This window comes from Cicer arietinum, chromosome 5 (genome assembly GCF_000331145.2).
Source record: "Cicer arietinum cultivar CDC Frontier isolate Library 1 chromosome 5, Cicar.CDCFrontier_v2.0, whole genome shotgun sequence".
In the NCBI taxonomy this organism is placed as follows: Eukaryota; Viridiplantae; Streptophyta; class Magnoliopsida; order Fabales; family Fabaceae; genus Cicer; species Cicer arietinum.
In genome coordinates this window covers 41,827,364-41,848,413 of record NC_021164.2, presented here as the reverse complement: position 1 = coordinate 41,848,413, position 21,050 = coordinate 41,827,364, and the positions used below count along the sequence as shown (strand labels likewise).

The 21,050-nt window shown below is 34.0% G+C and overlaps 2 protein-coding genes and 1 non-coding gene across 3 annotated transcripts in view; 2 read left to right on the top strand and 1 right to left on the bottom strand.

Annotated features, from left to right (window-relative positions):
- Positions 1–2,878, top strand: part of LOC113786779 (kinesin-like protein KIN-14G) — a 4,054-nt gene extending 1,176 nt beyond the window's left edge. The window contains exons 2-3 of the mRNA XM_073368730.1: positions 1,872–2,329; positions 2,435–2,878. Coding sequence (XP_073224831.1) covers positions 1,872–2,329; positions 2,435–2,540 — 564 coding nt within the window. The 3' untranslated portion in view covers positions 2,541–2,878. The remainder of the gene's footprint in view (positions 1–1,871; positions 2,330–2,434) is intronic.
- Positions 2,879–3,219: 341 nt separating this feature from the next.
- Positions 3,220–3,301, bottom strand: TRNAS-UGA (transfer RNA serine (anticodon UGA)). The gene has a single exon. It is a non-coding gene; the product is annotated as a tRNA-Ser (tRNA).
- Positions 3,302–12,222: 8,921 nt separating this feature from the next.
- The window catches only part of LOC113786600 (uncharacterized), a 13,499-nt gene continuing 4,671 nt past the window's right edge, over positions 12,223–21,050 (top strand). Inside the window, exons 1-2 of the mRNA XM_027334510.2 lie at positions 12,223–12,589; positions 12,995–13,103. Of these exons, the coding sequence (XP_027190311.2) occupies positions 13,041–13,103 (63 nt within the window). The 5' untranslated portion in view covers positions 12,223–12,589; positions 12,995–13,040. The remainder of the gene's footprint in view (positions 12,590–12,994; positions 13,104–21,050) is intronic.

Sequence of the window (21,050 nt, the reverse complement as noted above, 5' to 3'; positions counted from 1 at the left end):
TCCACTGCGATAGTACCGCGGCTATTGCAAAAGTTGAGAATCGTTATTACAACGGTAAGAGACGGCAAATACGTCGTAAGCACATCACAGTTAGAGAATTACTTTCTAAAGGAGCTGTTATTGTGGATCATGTACGCACTGATGAAAATTTAGCTGATCCTTTGACGAAAGGATTAGCTAGAGAGAAAGTCCAAAATACATCCAAAAGGATGGGACTAATGCCTATAGATAAATGAGTCACTTATGATGGTAACCCGACCTAAACGACTGGAGATCCCAAGAATTAGGTTCAATGGGTAATAACAAGTCATAGTGATATGAGATGAACATGCTATGTTTTATATGAGAAGCATGATTCCTGAAGCGATAAAAGGATGAGATAATAGAAACTCTTAATGAGATCTATACTCTATGTGGAGTGGGGTACTTAGCTACAGGAGTACTCTTGATAGACTCACCTACGTGAATGTGGAAGTGGGGGCCGCTTCCTATGGAATTTCGAGGCAGAATTCCTAGAGCCTTCACTAGACTCGGATACACATGCATGGCCCTAAATGCACGGGCTTTTTAGAATACACCTAATGAAAAGGTTGTGTGTGGGTTTGATGTCAGAGATAGAGTTCAAGACTACGAGTCACTCTTGTTGAATCTGAATCTTACTCGTTATGCAAAGGTTCAAGTCGAAAGACACCTTTGTTTATGCACAATCTTATAGAAGCGTCTAACGCTATTCAAAAACATATTTTTTAAATTCAAGTGGGGGATTGTTGGAAATGATGATGCCTTTAATGAAAAATTCATTGGAAATAATGATGGCATTTATGAGAGCTAGTGGTGTTGTGAATTGAAAAAAATTGAGAAGTCCCACATTGGAGAGATACCACACACTAGTAGGGTATATAAGGTGGAGGTAATGAACTTGGGATGGGCCCCAAGGGGCACCCCAATTTTGTGAAGGAGGGAGAAAGCAAGCAAATTGACCACCACACGCGCGCGCGACGCCGTCGCCGCCTGGCCGCCCGGCCTGGCCCGGCCCGGCTTGGCTTTGGCTTTGGCTTTGGCTTTGGCTTTGGCTTTGTGGTGTATTATTATTTTGGCGAAAAATTAATTAATCATTTTTTAATTAATTGATTGTTTGCGTTCCATCTCTAATTGAAACGTTAATTACGTAACTGCCCTCCACCTAGTCATATCTGATCCAGTCATCATCCCTGAATTCGTGCGTCTGCTTTGCCCGGTCAAAACCCTAATTTTGGTCTCACGTTTCCTTGCTGTCCGGTCAAAAGTCAGAGTCAATTTTCCTAAGTTTGGGGCGCACGATTCGTGGTCTTGGAGCGCACGTTTCTGAGAGCACTACTTGGAGCGCACGTTCTGGTGATCCATGGATCTCTCAGATCCAGTTGCGATTTTCCTCTATAAATAGAGGGTTCTCCCCAGTTGGAAAATCACACCAAAAAGCACTCCGCATCTGAAGCTTTTCTCTCTTCTCCCCCTTCTTACTGCTTCATCTCTTTCTTCCTTTTCGAGTGGTCATTATGCCATATTACGAGTGTCAGTCGTAAGACTGCCATATTGAGGGTGTAATTCTAGAACGGTTTTCTATAGGGCAGTAGAACTCCGATACAGAGTATCTGGGCTGTTTTATCATGGGAACTTCGTGGTTGATAGTCTGCCTTGCACAATTTTGGGCAGTGCCTCGAAACGTCTTAAAGAGAGCGACCTAGCCCGCGACTCAACCCAGTAATACTTTCGGTGGCATAAATTGTTTTCAAAGGTTTTCGATTTTCAAAAACAACAATGGTTTTCAAAATCCATCAGCTTATTTGTCAATGGTAACACATATATTCATAAAGCAGATTTGGTTTTTGTAGGGTTCTAAAAAGGCTGCACCCAAGCTGAAAAGGCGAAGCCTTGATCCCGAAGAGATATATACAAGTTTACATACATGGCCACATCCTCGTGCTGGGGTAAAAGGAAACGATGATGATAAAGAATCAGTTTCTGGGAATTGGAATAGTAGAAGCATGAATAGGGATGAGAACCTAATAACTGATGAGAGCGTCACGGGACAGTCAGAAGTAGAAAGCAAACAGTCGTATTCTCCATTGTTAAGTCCTACATATCTTTTAGACCCTTCAAAAATAAGTGTGGAGGTGGCCACCACATTCACAAATGACTCTGATGAGCTTGAGTTAACAACTAGTGAATGTTCAGAACCAGACATGAATTGGCAATCCCATTTACCGAAAACAACCGCCATTTCCAATGCATTAGCGTCTAGACCAAATAAATCAACTCATCATAAACAAGCAAAGAACTTAGAAACCAGGTATTGCTGCATTTCATGTTGCTTAAGTTCTTTTCAAGGATCATATTATTATCAACTACTAACTTACTTTATATCATTTCCTATAACTTTTTGAATGTGAATTAGGAGTATGATCTCATCGTCAACAAGGAAACAACCTAACTTAGTTAGTCAATCAAGAAAGCATTCAGGATCAATTGATGCTAAAAGAAGAAGTGGAAATGCCAAGTGAAAAAGCTGCTCCAAGGGACAAAGATCCTATTTTATTGCCCCACTGCCTTAACAATTTTTGTGTATATATAATTTAGCTGTAAAGAGAAATGAGTGAGGTTTTAAATTTTTTTTTTTCAACATTAGAAGGGTTGTAAAATAGTTGCATGTGTTTTCTGGTGTGATCATGAGATGCCATCCCAAATCAATCTGTTTATAGGGATTTGATTGCTGTACAAAAAAGAAAAAGAAAAAGGAAACAATTCACCTATAATTCTCTCTAAATGAAATGGCTTTATATCTCGCTGCACCATGCAACAGTAGTATGTAGAAGATCCAAATTAGAGGACACAAGAAAAGAAAAAGACAAAAGGGTTTTTTTTGTTACACAAAGGGTTTGATAATGATGTTTTTGTGTTTCGCGTGTGTTTATTAACAAAAGGGTTGTTCTCTGCAGCATTACCTTCAATTTGTAAGGAGTTATATGGAAAAAGTGAGAATAGAAAGAAAGAAAAGAAAAAAAAGTTATCGTGTAAGTATGTGGATCTATAGTTTTAGAAAATGCTTTCGTTTATGATTAAATTTAACCTTGAAATAAAAAGTAAGCTCGTTATGCAATCTACTCTATGTTGCTTATTATTAGCAAAAAACATTCATTATATTTGATTTAATTAAGTGGATGGGAATCTGAACAAAAAAAACGTCGACAGCAGGGTTCGAACCTGCGCGGGCGTAGCCCAACAGATTTCAAGTCTGTCTCCTTAACCACTCGGACATATCGACGTGTTGAAATAAGCCTGATTTTCATTTTAATCATTTTATTTTCCCATTCTATCAGTTTTAATTGAGAGTCAATTGTGACATAAAAAGTGTGCCTAATAGAGTATGATTTTCTTCTGCGTTCATGCCTAAGCTTAAACCTGAACATGAGAAGAGACAATGCAAATACATTGAAGGATTCGGACCAACTACACGAACTTTAATTTTGTACCTATTATGAAGAAGAAGAAGAAATCAATTAGACAAATAAATAGAAGTCTGATTAGTATTCGTCACCACTTAAATATTCAGCATTAATTTGTAATCATTATGACTTTTCAAACTTTATGAAGTATCTTTGATTTTTCAATTCCTTCAAAACAAAATTTATTCCAAGCATATTGAATGTCATAGCACATTTATATTTTCAAGTTAATCTATAAAACTTCATATTATCTAATTATTATTTTTGTTTCTAAACAATGTAACAGCAAAACTCAAGCAAGTCGATTTATCAAGCTTGGACAGATAGATTATAAATTTATATATTAAAACTCAGCATTCTCTTTTCTTCTTAATTGTTAAAATTCCAAAATGTAGGTTTATTGAATTGAAAGTCAGCATGAGTTACTTAAAAGCAAATGTTAGCATGGGTCCATCCAATGATATAAAATCAAGATTAAGAATTGTTAATGGGCAACACATAGTTGTCTTCCCAGCTGTTATGTGGATTACCACCAACAAGTGGCCACGTCAGCACGTCAAATTCGAGAAAGATACATTTTTTTTTCTTTTGAGAAAAAAACAATAGATAAAGGTTTTCTTAAGATTCAATAATGATTTTATTTTTAAGTATTTTTAGAAGTGTAGAGTTTCTACAATTCCATCCATTTTTCTTTTTTAACATACCTTTCAAACAAATATATATTTATCTATTCTTGGAAAGAATATTTTAAATTAATATAAATTTTTATATCATTAACTATATTGATTTCATATAGTTAATTAAATTGATTTAAAATATATAAAATACATATACAAAGAGAGAGAGATGACAAATTATGAAATACAAAAAAATTTAAAATAAATTATACTCGAAAATTTGATTTTTTTGTAGTGTATATATTATTATAAATAATACTACATCTATCTTTATATATTAGAATTTCTTAAGCATAAATTGTAACAAGTTTTGAGACTCCTTCTAGATCTTTTAATGCATTAATTATTTAAAATATGGTCAAGTAGAAAAGATGAATAAAAATAAGAAAATAAATGAGAAAGATAAACTTTTGAGGATTGAAATGATGAATGAGAAAGATAAAATTTTATAGCTTTCATTTAGCCATGAGTCCAAAAAGGTAACTTTTTGGATAAGTTATAATCATCCATATTAAAAAACGTAGGATCTTAAAATAACTAATCCATGGCTATGAGCCATTTAAATGTATCAAAATTAAATAAGACTAATATACTTATATTATTAAAAAGTTTAATATCTAATAAAAAGTTTAAAATCTAATATAATAATAATAATAATAAATATAATTCAGATTTATTTAAATAAGTCGGTCTGATAAAATTTAAAGACTTTTTTATGTGATTCGTAGTCTAATTTTTTTTAATTAAATTAACTTTTTTTCAAAATTTTGTCTTTATTTATTTAAAAAAAATTTGGTCTAGCTTTAATTTGACGAAGAGCCATGTTGGTCTATTTGGCTTATTCTCTATTAATCTAGGGTAGTTTTTTTTAATATAGTATAGATATCATTTTTATAATTGTAATTTGAACCAACCGTAAATTGATCAAATATAAAGGCATGTAATTTGATCAAAAGAGATTGGATTGAATTTGATTTTTTGAAACCTTCATCCAAATCGAATTAACCTGCAATTATTTTAATCCTTAGATCGAATGTTTTTTTCCTCAAAACTGATTCCCGCAAACATCCCTATCCCCGGATGGAGTCACCTACCTTTCATGCAGTTTATATAATGTTGTTGATTATTTGATAAAATCAATAATTTCTTTTATTTTTGATAAAATCATTTAACTTTCCTATAATGTTGTAGCATATATATGAAGTATGAACATATAACTTTGGCATATGTAGATATGTGATCTTGTGAGCATAATTGATGAACTGATCAATGCTGAAGAAAATAAATTTAATGGTAATCAATTATATATGAGATATATTGCTCGATCTTAAAATAGAATGTGATTTGAATATCTAACCAATATATCCCTCAGAAATGATAAAATAGACATTGTCAAGAAGATGTAACAATAACTAGAATTGCAGATTTAAAAAATAGAGGGCTAAAACGGTAAATAAGACAATATAAAGCAACTAAAATTGGATTTAAGTTTTAACCGTTACAATTAGTACTATAAAGATTTTTGCTTATCAGCTAATAAATCCCACTAAAAGTTGAAACCTAGCGTTTTTGTTGTTTGTTCCTCTTTCAAATCTTTGGCGAAAACGTTTTCTTTTGTGTTTGTTCTATTATCTCGAACATTCCAACTACGCTACCACCGCCCAGGCAAGCTTCAATTTCTTGTTTTATTATCTTTTTTTTTTTTTTTTATATTTTCGGTTATTCGAATTTTATATACCAATATACTTTTATTTGTGATTCTGTTGATTTTCATTGACCCATTCTGATTGAGCTTAGGGAATAATTACAAGTAATTAATGCAATTTTAGCTCATAATCACATCTCTAGGATTGGGAAATTCAGTTAGCCTGTTGTAGATAAACATTTTAGCTGTTCTCATTGTATTGTATTTTTCATGGTTATCAGATTTGCATCTTTTAGATCAAAAGTGTTTGTATCTGAAGACTATATTTGTAATTTTATCTAGAATTTTGGACTCATGGCTAAATGAAAGTTAAGAACACCCTAATACCAAAATATTTTACTATATTAGTTTGTATAATAAGTTATAATCATGCATATTAATTTATTATAGATGATCATATGAACTTATATATTATAAGTTGGGTTGCCAAATAGAGTCTCAATCCCTCAATTTTTTTTTTTTAGTTTCTAAATTTGTGCCATTTTTAAACTAACATTTTTTTTTTGTCTCTAAGATAATCTAATTTAGTTTGGGGAGGATTCTCTTCATTGGAAGAAAAATATTAGGAAATATTATATTTAAACTCATTCCTCCATTTCATCTAATCATAGATCAATTGTCATAATTCATAACACGGAAATTTCATTTAGTTTGTAATAATATTTTATGTTTTTCATTTTTTTTTTAATGAAAGACTCTTGAATATAATTATTGTCATGCAAGGAAAATAAAATGTAGTTAACAAATATGTATTTCAAAAATAAAGATTTTTTTATATTTTTATTATTTTTAAAATTTAGATAATTGTTCACTTCAAATATATCTTAAATTTTTATTAAGAAAAGAAAAAGTAACATAAATTAAAAAAATAAAAATAAAAATAGAAAATGTTTTTACAAAATAAACGAACCTTGATTTTTTAATCGATTCTAGTTCTTTCTTTTCCTTACTTTTTTTACTGTTCCACAAAAAATAAAAATTCTTTATGTTCACAAGAATCTCACATCACACTAAATTACATATAAAATTTATATAGTAAATTTTGTTAGATAATATTATTATATATTAGTAGTAAGGGTATTTTAGACAATTCTATTCTTTTATATATATATATACTAATTGTAACCCTATTAACTTCAGTTTGGTTCATTCTATATTCTATGTTATGAAACCCTAGAGTGGTTGTTTCTCTTCTTCCTCTTTTCATTGTTAACATGGTATCAAAGAGTTTTGGTTGATTTTGTGATCTACTATAAAGAAGAGAGAGTTACAATCACATGCCATGTCTGCCACCTCTTCTAAAGGTTTGAACTCCTCTAGTATGTTAGATATATCTCCTTCCATATGGATTCTTGATTCGAGAGCATCTCATCATATGACATACGATGATAAATCTTTTGTGTATGTGAAACCTGTCTCGTCTGTGTCGGTTATGACTGCTGATGGCACTCTTATGCCACTAGCAGGCGTTGGTTCTGTTAGTCAAATATGTGATCTCGGTTATTCGGTTATGTTTTCTTCCACTTCTTGTTGTGTGCAGGATCCACATTTCGGGAGGCTGATTGGGACAGGTCATAGACAAGGGGGACTTTATGTTTTGGATGACCTGCGACTCCCAGATACTGCAGCCTCCACAACTACTGCTGACTTATTATCTAGTTTTCGCTTGAATTCCTTATCTTCTAGTTTTTATCTATGGCATTCTCGCCTTGGACATGTTTCTGCTTCTAGATTAAAATATTTGGCTTCTACTGGAGCCTTAGGAAAGTTAAAACCCTGTGATATCTCAGATTGTTGTGGTTGTAAACTTGCTAAATTTCCAGCTTTACCGTTTAGTAAAAGTGTTTCCGTTTCATATGCGCCTTTTGATTTAGTTCACTCTGATGTTTGGGGTCCATCACCGGTGCTCACCAAAGGTGGATCTAGATATTATGTTTCGTTTATTGATGATTACACTCGTTATTGTTGGGTTTATCTTATGAAAAATCGGTCTGAATTTTTTGACATTTATCATATATTTCGTGCAATGGTCAAAACTCAACATAATTCTGTTATAAAGTGTTTTCGTTGTGATTTAGGTGGTGAATATACCTCTAATAAATTTTCTGAATTACTTGCTTATGATGGCACTCGCCACCAAACATCTTGTACTGATACTCCTCAACAAAATGGAGTTGCTGAAAGGAAACATCGTCACATTATAGAGACTGCTCGTTCCCTTTTGTTGTCCGCTTCAGTTCCTAGTGAGTTTTGGGGAGAAGCAGTTCTTACTGCTGTTCATGCTATTAATAGAATTCCATCCTCTATCATATCAGGTTTGTCTCCCTTTGAAAAATTGTATGCTTCTACCCCTGATTACTATTCTTTGAAAGTTTTTGGTTCTACTTGTTTTGTTCTTCGCCCTCAAGTAGAGCGCAGTAAGTTGTCTTCTCGTTCAGCGTTGTGTGTTTTTCTTGGTTATGGAGATGGTCAAAAAGGTTATCGTTGTTATGATCCTCATGTAGGAAAACTTTATATATCTCGTAATGTTGTTTTTCTTAAGAACATCCCTTTTTACTCTATTTCCTCTGATTCTCAGATTACTAAGAGTTCTGAACTAACCGATATTGATCCGTTTGGTCTTAGTGATTATGTTTCTGGTGATTGTAATGTTGAGAATTGCGGGACAAATACTAATACTCCACATGATGACACAACCACCTCCTGCGATTGTTGATCCTCCTCGTTACCCCTCTCGTCAACGTAAGTCTACTCAGTTACCTGATTTTGTCTATTCCACTTACTCAACTTCGTTTGTTTCTTTTTTAACCTCTATTCACAATTTTTCTGAGCCCTCTTCCTATAAAGAGGCTGTTCTTGATCCTCTTTGGCAGCAGGCAATGACAGAAGAACTTTTTACATTGCACAAAACCAATACTTGGGAATTAGTACCTCTTCCTCCTAGAAAACATGCTATTGGATCTCGTTGAGTATACAAGATCAAAACTAAGTCTGATGGGCCAGTTGAGCGCTACAAAGCACGTCTTGTTGCTAAGGGTTTCTCTCAACAATATGGTATGGATTATGAAGAAACTTTTGCTCATGTAGCCAAGATGACCACTATTCGTACTCTTATTGCAGTTGCATCTATTCGTCAATGGCATATTTCTCAAATAGATGTCAAAAATGCTTTTTTAAATGGTGAGCTTCATGAAGAAGTCTATATGGTCCCTCCGCAAGGAGTTTCTCATAATCAAGGGGGGGTATGTAAGTTAAAAAAGGCTCTATATGGTCTTAAACAGGCTCCTCGAGCTTGGTTTGAGAAATTCTCTACTGTGATCACTTCTCTTGGTTTTCGCTCTAGTGAACATGATTCTGCATTGTTTATAAGGTCCACCACTTATGGTCGCATTATACTTTCTCTATATGTTGATGATATGATTATTACAGGTGATGATGTTAGTGGAATCAATGAGTTAAAATTGCAGTTAGCCAAACAGTTTGAGATGAAGGACTTGGGAACTCTTTGTTATTTCTTGGGGATTGAAGTTGCCTACTCTACTAGAGGCTACCTTCTTTCTCAATCCAAGTACATTACCAACATTCTTGATCAGCCTCGTCTTTCTAATACTAGAGCAGCAGATACTCCTCTTGAGTTGAATGTGAAATATGCTCTCTCGGATGGTGTTCCTTTACTAGATTCCACTTTGTATCGTACTTTGGTTGGCATTTTAGTGTATCTTACGATTACCAGACCTGACATTGCTTATGTTGTTCATGTTGTTAGTCAGTTTGTTGTCTCTCCTACTACAGTACATTGGGCAACAGTTATTTGGATTCTTCGTTATCTTCGAGGAACTCAATTTCAAAGTCTTCTCTTTCCATCGTCATCCTCATTAGAGTTACGAGCTTATTCTGATGCTGATTGGGCTGGTGACACCACATATCGTAAATCCACCACAGGGTTCTGTATATTTCTTGGAGACTCTCTTATTTCTTGGAAGAGTAAGAAACAAGACATTGTCTCTCGCTTCTCTACAGAAGCTGAGTATCATGTTATGGCATCCACTACCGCTAAAATAATTTGGTTGCGTTGGCTTTTGTCTGATGTGGGTATCTCTCTTTCTGAGCCAACTCCGATGCACTGCGATAACAAGAGTGCTATTCAAATTGCTCACAACTCGGTCTTTCACGAACGCACCAAACACATTGAGATTGATTGTCATTTTACTCGTCATCATCTTTAGCATGGAACTATTACTCTACTGTTTGTTTCTTCTTCTTTACAAATTGCTGATTTGTTTACAAAGATGCATTCCATTAAACGTTTCCGTTTTTTAGTTGACAAACTCTCGATGCTCTATGTTAATGCATCGTGAGTTTGAGGGGAGATGTTAGATAATATTATTATATATTAGTAGTAAGGGTATTTTAGACAATTCTATTCTTTTATATATATACTCATTGTAACCCTATTAACTTCAGTTTGGTTCATTCTATGTTATGAAACCCTAGAGTAGTTGTTTCTCTTCTTTCTCTTTTCATTGTTAACAAATTTATTTAACATGTTTTAAAGTTGAAGTCAAATCTCTAAAAAATAGGTATGAGTTTAACGTATCAAATAAGTTCATAATAATGTAACATTTATATGAGTCAATATCTCTTCTTTCTTAATTTGCTAGCTACTCACATTTGTTTATTCGTAAAAAATTTATAAGGGGTAATAAATTGACTCTCCACGAATTCATGTGCTCTTTGCTTGCTTGGAAGCCAATTGTGACGTGTATTTTATGTTCTTGTGTTGATGAACTAAAGTATAATAATACAAGGGCTTTTACAAATTGTTCATCTTTATCCAGATCGCTCGATTGCATTGAGGTGCTCTGGCGCAATAAGTTCTTTTTGAAGTTCTGTGTCGTCCTTGAAAACTGTTAAACCGTTTTTTCTCCTCTGAAACTCAAGAACAGATGAAATTTTCCACGATGGAGGATCATAAGACACTGCCATTTAGATAGGAAGAATCAAAATTCATAACACTTTAGGTCTTGTTTGATTCACATCCAAAAAACTCTATTTTAGTATTTTAAAATTTAAAAACAAAAAAACTTGTTTGGGTTACTTATTTTAAAAAAATATCTTGTAAAACTATTTTTAATATTATACTTTTTAAAACTAAAAAAGCAAAATAGATAAAAGGTGTTTTACTTTTCACTTTTCAGTTTTTTTAATTCTTTCGTAAAAAATTATTTAAAAAAATTAGAGTTGCCAAACAAATATTTTTTTTTTAATTTTTTTTAAAAAAAATAGTTTTTGAAAATTTATTTATAAAATAGTTTTCAAAAATTAAAAAATAAAATACAATCAAATAAACTATTATTCTATGTTATTTTCTCATTTGCTATGATATCTCTCTCGTTTTCTTTCCAAATATTATCTGCTATATATGTTACATGACAATTATGGAAATAGTTGAAAATATCAACACTTACGAAGAAAATCAATGTTAGGCCCAATCCACATCAGAGTGCTAGTCCCACATTGTTAACACATAACAAAACTCAAGTATTGATATAACCATCGCAAGGAGCAAGAGTCACGACCTTACTTGAACATGATTTGTTCTATAGGATCGTACTACTCTGTCCATCTATTCTAAGGAGGCAGGACCATCATATATGTTGGTATGGGTATTTTCACATTTGGTTGTTGGTTGTCATTAAAGTGTTTTGGATTCTGTTATGCATTTGGTTTTGTAAAACCCTAAGAGGGTTTAGTTTAATTGATGTTAATAAGAATCTAGATGAGTTTATGGAGATATTTTGAACAACTGTAATTTTAAGAATTTGCTTTTAGTCCAACTTAGCATTTTCTGTTTGGGGAAGAATTTGCGTGAGCATTTTGGGAGGAGTAGGATCAGAATTACCCTGATGAGGTCAAAACTTTCGAAGTCGGTCTGGTTTCACTACTGTAACTGTTACTTATTTGGTCCATTTCTTTAAAAAAATGTAACCAGTCAAACAATAAAAGAAGGAACTATTTTTGTTCCCATAGTTTGTTTGTTTGTTTGTAGTTTTTCATCAACACAAACCTTGGCTTTATTGCATCTATGATTTATGTAAGGGGTAAAGTTGATAATTGAATGACTTGTGTTGATCTTAAAGTTGAGTATTGAATGACTTGATATATTTCTGATGCATTTGATTATTCTATAATTGGTAGCATGGAACTATCAATATTTTTCTCTCTTTTTGATGCTTTATTTTTTTATATGTCTGTATAGTGATTATTGAAGTTCAACACTGTTGTCATTCATGTAGCTCTTGTTTATATAAAATGTCTTTATTATAAGTATCATTTTATGTGTATGTGGAAGTTTATATTTTAATGAGCATGAAGTGTTAGAGAATAGTGGAGATTTTCTAAGTTGGTAAACTTCCTCCAATTGAAGAATTTGCAAATGGTATTCCTTTTGATGAGTTTAGTTGAAAATGTCATACCTGGAGTTAGTTTCAAGAAATTAACTTGCAATGGTTAGTCAATGTAACCTTCTTTTGATTTTGTTTACAAGATTTTATATAAAGCTTATGCTTTAGTTCCGGTGTTATCAATTGCTGATCGCAGAGAATAACGATTTGTTCAAATTCCATTATAACAGTGCTATAGCCGCTATTTGACAATATCTTGTACTAAACAGCATATCGCAGAACAATAGCATTTTGTTCAAATTCCGCTACACTATAGTGCTGGTATTCAACAAAATTGTTTAGTTCTAATTGTAATTTATTTGTTTTTCTAGCTTATAATGAAGTTAATTAGATACCTTCATGATAAGAATTCTCAGTAAACAGTGTTAGTGGAAAGAGTATAGTGAAAACTTACTTGGTTGCCTTGTTTCCAAGTGCTCCAATGTTTTCAGAGTTATTTGAATTTTTCGCATCAACTCCAAGATTATGTTTCTTAAAGAAGTCTTATGTGCATTTCAATTACTTTAAGCTGCAGCTATGTATATGAAATTTTAAGTCTTTTCAAAATGTTCCTACTCATGTCATATGTTGTCTTTTTGCATATATCTTTAGGTGCTCACAATAAATAACTGTAATTTACTCCTTCAAATAAGGTTTCTTAATTAATTGTTAATTAATATGCTGCAGGGCTTTGGTCATGTATTGTTTCTAGAGCTACGAAAGAGACTTCAAAATGTTGGCATTCGCTCTATTTTATGTTGGGGAGACAAAATCTGAAGGATTTTTGCTTAAACAGGTAAGTTTTAAACAAAAATTCTCTGGAGTTTTGAGAAGATCTTAGTATTACAAGTATAGAAACTGAGAGAGCATTCATGATAGTGTTAGTTAGAGTCAGAGCATAGTATATAGTTTTTAACAAACTGCAATTGACTCTAACACAAAGTCTTTGTAAGATACTGTGGATTGGGCTAAGACACTATCGAAGCAATACTAAAGACAATACAATTTATTCCTAATACATAGAGTTGATTTTTGTTGTTTGTTATATATGACTGATTGTCATTCATTTTTTAGTCTAAGATTATACTGGAAATTCGTGATTGTTGGACTTTAGTCCTTGAATCCTAATTTTGACATAATTAACAAACATACAATGTTCATACATCATATGATAAATCTAACTTTTTAATTGAGCAAGATTTCAGGAACAACAATTCAATCCTACACACTTGATACAAATTGCTTGGAACACAAGAAATCAACAAAAGTTGATCATTGACTGAGTAAATCGATTGGGCAATCGATTTCATAACAAGGGTGTAAGGAAACATAATTGTTTGTGATTGTATAATCGATTAGGAAATCGACTGGCACAATTAGAAATGAAAATTGCACAAGTCAGTGGCAACCTGTTTTCAGGCAAATCGATTGGCAAATTGATTGTACATATCACAAATCAAAAACTGATTGAAACCAATTGACTGGCAAATCGATTGATCAAGTCACAGTGAGGATCCAATTTCCAGGGTAATCGATTGGCAAATCGATTGCTTAGATAATATTTGAAAAATAACTTACCCTGTGACAAACACAATCGATTGGACAATCTATTGTGTGTATTTCAATCATGTTAAGTTTGGTTGCAATCGATTGGGAAATCGATTGAACTAAACATCAGGTAAGAACTTTTTCAGGCAAATACAAACAAATCGATTGGCACTTCGATTAACATCAAAATAGCTAAGTCACTGTCTTAAACACAATCGATTGGCAAATCGATTGAAAGAACCTTTTTGAAATCACAGTGAACTTTGAGCTTGTGGCCAAATCGATTCTGAGTATTTGTAAATCGATTATGAGACTTAATAAATCGATTAAGAAATCGATTGGTGTGATTTTTACTTTGAACAAAACACCTGCAATCAATTATGAAATCGATGCATATAAGTCTTAACATAATCACTGAAAAGAGTTTGTTTAAAGAATCGATTGATAAATCGATTGGCTTATATAGTTTCAAGATTCAAGAAAAACAAAACACGCGATAATCGATTGGCAAATCGATTAGACATGTTTTATAACTTTAAGGAATCGATTGGCAAATCGATTTATTAAGATGTTTTTCAGAAACTATATAAACTGTTTTCAATCATTCTCTCAATATCAATCTAATAAACACTTTGAATATTCTTGATAATACTGAAGAACTCTCAACAACACATTGTTAACATACTGAGATTGCTTTTTCAGATCAAAGCCAAAAAGATTATCAATAATCATTGAGAGAGCTGGAAAAGTATTCTTGAGAGAAAAGACAATGTTCTCATAATCCATCATTGAATAACCAGATTCGTGAGAAGACACATTGTTCAAGATTGAAGACTTCTGTTACTACTTCTTTTATTCTGTTTGAAATAAAAACTTTGTAAAGAAAACGACTGCTAGAAATCCAGCTAGAAACTGGTGGCGATCTTCTTGGGTGAGAGGCCTCATCAAGAAGGAGCCGTACTTTGATTTTGTGTGAGTCTGCTGATTGACTACAAGGATCAAAGGGTGAGCAGGGTGAGCAATAGGAAAGAGATTGTGAGAGATAGATAGGTTTCAAGGAAACTGGACAATCTGTAAACAATTCACAATTCTTTCTATTGGAGCAAAAGCTGAAATCCAGTTGGATTGTCAGGACTGGATGTAGGTTGTCTCGTTGACAACTGAACCAGGATAAATCTTGGTGCATTCTATCCCTTATCATTTTACTTTTAATTGTTAATCTTGTATGCCGCATTATAATTCCGCTGTGTATGTAATATTGCTTTAATTTGATTAAAGACTGATATATTCTGATTATTTCGAGGTCATAATAATCAACAATTGGCCTCAGAGCTTAACTTTTCGAGAGGTAAAACTCATAAAAGGAATATGGCCTCAACTGATTTTCTGGGAGAAGGCGCATCACTAGCAAGACCTCCAGCATTCAATGGAACAACTTATATGTACTGGAAGCACAGGATACTGATATTCCTGGAAGCCAGTGGCATAAACATCCTTGACGCTGTTGAAAATGGCCCATACATTCCCAAGATTGCAGGAACAAATGACTAAATGATTCCCAAGCCCAGAGCCGAATGGTCTGAGGACGATAAAAAGAAGGTAGGTTATAATGCTAAAGCTAAGAACATTATAACATCTGCTTTGTGTGCAGAAGAATTCTTTAGGGTATCAAACTGCAAATCAGCAAAGGAAATGTGGGACATTCTTCAAGAAACACATGAAGGAACCACAAATGTGAAAAGAGCTCGCGTAAATACACTTATGCACGAATACGAATTGTTCAGCATGAAGAAAGATGAATCTATAAGTGATCTACAGACGAGATTTACACACGTGATAAACAACCTTCATGCACTCGGAAAACAGGTGGAGAATGAACAACAGATCGGAAAAATTATGAGGTGTCTAACCAGAGAATGGCAGCCCAAAATAACTGCTATAGCTGAATCTAAAGATCTAGCAAAGATGACAACAACAACACTATTTGGAAAACTAAGGGAACATGAAATGGAACTGCATCGGCTGGACGAATCAGAACTGGAAAGCAGGAAAAAGAAAGGATTATCCTTGAAAGTCCAAGCCCATCAATCGAAAACTGAATCAAATAGCTGCTCAGATGAATCAAGTAGTGAAACTGAAGAGCCTGAGATCGAGTTGCTTGTCAAGAAATTTAAGAAATTTCTGAAGAAGAAAGACAAAAAATTCAGAAAGCCATCAAGCTCTAAGACTAGTGACAACAAGACAATCACATGCTATGAATGTGGTAAAACTGGTCACATAAAGTCAGAATGCTACAAATTGCAGAACAAAAATAGAGCTACAAAACCAAAAGGCAAGGAACCAGTCACCAAAACCAGAAAAGCTTATATTGCATGGAACGACAACGAAGAATCAGCTGCCTCTTCGGATGAAGAAGAAACGAATTTGTGTCTCATGGCAAATACCGACTCAGAATCAGAAAATGAGGTTAGTTCACAATCTAATCCAACCTATGATGAGCTACAAGAAGCTTTCAATGAACTGCATGATGATTATGTGAATTCCATAAAACAGTTGTTAAGCACAAAGAAAATGCTTGAACAAATGAAAAATGAACATAAAGAAATTGAAAATTTATGTGAACAACTGAAAAAGGATTCACATGAAAAATCTGCAAGATGCATTGAACTTGAGAATACTGTTGCATCATTAAAATCTGATTTATTGAAGTTTGCTAATAGTAAAGATAAACTGAATGTCATACTTAGCAATCAAAGACATGTTCATGAAAAATCTGGTTTAGGATATACACCAAATATGCATGTTAAAAGAAATAAAAACAGATATGGTATTGGTTATATGCAAACCAGAAATGTCAAACATGGTCAAAAATCTGCTATTGCTAAGAGTATGTATGACATCTTTACTAAACCAAACAAACATTCATCCTTTGATGGCAAATGTCATTTCTGTTGCAGAAAGGGACATTTTGTGTCAAATTGCAAATTTAAAAAATTAGCCAATAGAGGATGGAAGCAAGTTTGGATAGCAAAGAAATCTGTGTTTGACACTAACCATCCAGGACCCAATTTAAATTGGGGACCTAAAACAAAATTCTGATTGTATGTTGCAGGTGTGCTTGACATCCACTAAGCATTCATGGTATTTAGATAGCGGATGCTCAAAGCACATGACAGGTGACAAATCCAAATTCCTGTCCTTGACATTAAAGGAAGGAGGCTTTGTCAAATATGGTGACAACAACAGAGGAAAGATTATTGGAATTCGTGACATAGGCAATGAGTCAACTGCAGTAATCAAAAATGTGTTATATGTTGAAGGACTAAAACACAACTTGCTGAGTATAAGCCAGCTATGTGATAAAGGTTTTCAAGTAAGTTTTTCATCACAATCTTGCATTATTGAGCATAAAGATGACAAACACATAAAGCTAGTTGGTGACAGAATTAACAACATTTACATGTTGGATTTCAATTCTGTACCAAGTGCTATATGCTGCTTGTTATCCAATTCAGATGAAACATGGCTTTGGCATAAAAGAATTGCTCACATACACATAAATCATTTGAATAAACTTGTCAGCAAACAGCTAGTCTTAGGTCTACCAAATAGGAAGTTCTCTAAAGATAGACTGTGTGATGCATGTGAGAAGAGTAAACTGGTTAAGACTCCATTTCCCTCTATAGACTTGGTTAGAACAAATAGAGTTTTACAACTAGTTCACATGGACCTTTTTGGACCTGCCCAAGTTAAGAGTTTAGGTGGAAACCTGTATGGATATGTGCTGGTTGACGATTATTCTAGATTCACATGGACTTACTTTTTAGCTCATAAAAGTGATACATTCTCTGTTTTCAAAAAGTTTGCTGCTTTAGTACAAAATGAGAATGATCTGAAAATTGTTTCAATAAAAAGTGATCATGGAGGTGAATTCCAAAATGATCTTTTTCAAAATTATTGTGAATCAAATGGAATCAACCACATATATTCTGCCCCTAGGACACCACAGCAGAATGGGGTAGTGGAGAGGAAAAATAGATCCCTAGAAGAGTTAGCTAGGACCATGCTTAAGGACTCCAACCTACCTAAGTACTTTTGGGCAGATGCAATTAGTACAGCCACCCATGTTGTGAATAGAGTTCTCATTAGGCCCCTGCTTAGGAAAACACCCTATGAGCTTTACAAGGGTAGAAAACCAAACCTGTCCTACTTTAGAATCTTTGGTTGTAAGTGCTTTGTGTTGAACAATGGCAAAGAACACCTAGGAAAGTTTGACCCTAAGGCAGATGAAGGTATCTTTTTAGGATATTCCCAAACTAGTAAGGCCTATAGAATCTACAACAAAAGAACAAAAACCATAGAAGAGTCAGTTCATGTAAAGTTTGATGAATCTTTTACAGAAAACTTGAACAAAACTCCTTCTAAGGTTATTGACATTTTGGATGATGTTGTAGAATCTGAACCCCTAGAACAACCTATAGCTGATCCTCCAACTAGTGCAGACCCTATAGAACCTATAGAAACCAGTGAGTTACCTAAGGAATGGAGATTCAATAGAAACCACCCCTTAGACAACATCATAGGTGACATCTCTAGAGGTGTGTCAACTAGAGGAAACCTTAGAGAGTTCTGTAACCTCACAGCCTTTGTGTCTCAGATTGAACCTAAGAACATTAAGGAAGCCCTTTTAGATAGTGAGTGGATACTTGCTATGCAAGAGGAGTTAAACCAGTTTGAGAGAAACAAGGTGTGGAACTTGGTACCTAGGCCAGAGGGTAAGCATGTTATAGGAACTAGGTGGGTGTTCAGAAATAAGTTAGATGAGAATGGTGTGATAACTAGGAATAAAGCCAGATTAGTTGCAAAGGGTTATAGTCAAGAGGAGGGAATAGACTTTGATGAGACCTATGCCCCTGTAGCTAGACTAGAAGCCATAAGGATTTTGTTGGCCTATGCATGTATCATGGACTTCAATCTATATCAAATGGATGTGAAGAGTGCATTTCTTAATGGAGACCTACAAGAGGAAGTTTTTGTGAGCCAAACACCAGGTTTTGAAAATCCAGATTTTCCTAACCATGTGTATAAACTCTCAAAGGCCCTCTATGGGTTGAAACAAGCTCCAAGAGCTTGGTATGAGAAACTCAGCACTTTCCTCATTCAACAAAATTTTTCTAGAGGAAATGTTGATAAGACACTCTTTACAAAAACTATTGAAAATGACATCTTGCTGGTCCAAATTTATGTTGATGACATTATATTTGGATCAACAAATGACAAGCTTTGCAAAGAATTTGAAAACTTAATGAAAGGTAAATTTGAAATGTCAATGATGGGTGAACTATCATATTTCTTGGGATTTCAAATTAACCAAACCAAGCAAGGCATTTTCATTAGTCAATCCAAATATTGTTCTGATTTGATAAAGAAATTTAACTTTGATAAACTTAAGTCCATTGATACACCCATGAGTCAAGGAAATTTCTTAGACCGAGATGAGAAAGGTAAACCTGTAGATGTTACTAGATTTCGTGGTATGATAGGTTCTCTGCTCTACCTTACAGCAAGCCGACCAGACATCATGTTCAGTGTTTGTATGTGTGCAAGGTATCAATCAAATCCAAAGGAATCTCACTTCAGTGCAGTTAAGAGAATTTTCAGATACTTGGTAGGAACTAAAAGTCTTGGATTGTGGTATCCAACGGATGTAAACTTGACAGGAAAAGTACCTCAGGAACTTGTCATTTACTTGGAAACTCTCTTGTGTCATGGTTTAGTAAGAAACAGACAAGCATCGCTTTATCAACTGCTGAAGCTGAATATATTGCAGCTGGGAGCTGTTGTGCTCAGATACTTTGGATGAAACAGCACTTATTGGACTTTGGTGTTGACTTGGGAACAGTACCTATCATATGTGATAACACAAGTGCAATAAGTATAACCAAGAATCCAGTAATGCACTCCAGGACCAAACACATTGAAGTAAGGCACTCCAGGATCAAACACATTGAAGTAAGACATCATTTTATAAGAGACCACTTTCAAAATGGAATCATTAAGCTTGAGTATGTTAACACTGCCGAACAGTTAGCGGACATCTTCACAAAAGCTTTACCAAGAGAAATCTTTCTGTATATAAGGATGAGACTAGGGATCATTGATCCTAGTGAGGTATGATCATAGGATTTCTGGTGTTTGCAGTTGTTTCTTCAGTTAAATCGATTTGAAAATCGATTACCTGCATGGTAAATGGTTTATAAAATCGATTTGGGAATCCATTGCTTTGACCCCATAATTCAAAGTTCAGAAATTTTTTTTTAACTTGCCCGAGCGTCGATTGGGAAATCGATTAGTTCGTCTTTTAACGTTAAGACAATCGATTTGGACATCGATTAAGTAAAACTGGAATTCGATTTGCAAATCGATTTGAAATATAACCGTTGTGACTAGCCGTTATGAGTAATAATTACGAAATCGATTGACATTACCAGCAACGGTAACCTAATCGATTTGGGAATCGATTTACATGATTAAGGGTTTAAATAGGAACAGTTCTCAATCGATTTCTGCAATGCATTTCCTCAGTTTTCACAAATTTTCTCAATCTGCTTCATCCTTCTGTCTCTGTTATTGTTATTGTTTTGATATCTACACTCAATCTACAATCTATCTACTTCAATCTACAAGTATGGTTATTTTACTGCTATCTACACTCAATCTTCAAACTATCTCTTCAATCTACAAGTATGGCAAGAGTAAAACAAACCCAGGCACGCACTCCTTCACCTTCATCATCTTCAAACAGTGAAACTCCTTCACCACCACCCACTCTAACAAAAAGAGTACCCATACCCACACACAAAATACTTGCCAAAGACAAAGGCAAGGCACCCGCTCCTATCCAAGAAAAGCCTAAAAAGCGAAAAGAACCCCCAACGGAAAAACTCATGGCTGATGCCATGAAAGTGATTTCACAAAAGAGGAAGAAGAAATCTGTTTCCTCACCCCCTACGAAGAAAGTACCCGCATCCAAAGACAAAGATGTTGAACCGTCAATACCATCAGATTTTCTGAAGAGAAAAATCCATGAGGGTAGAACTCTGGATTTTGCATACTTTGATACTGACGGCTTTACTTTTCAGAATCATCTACGCTTTCACAGACTTGAGAACTTTCTATCTTCTACACTCGACAG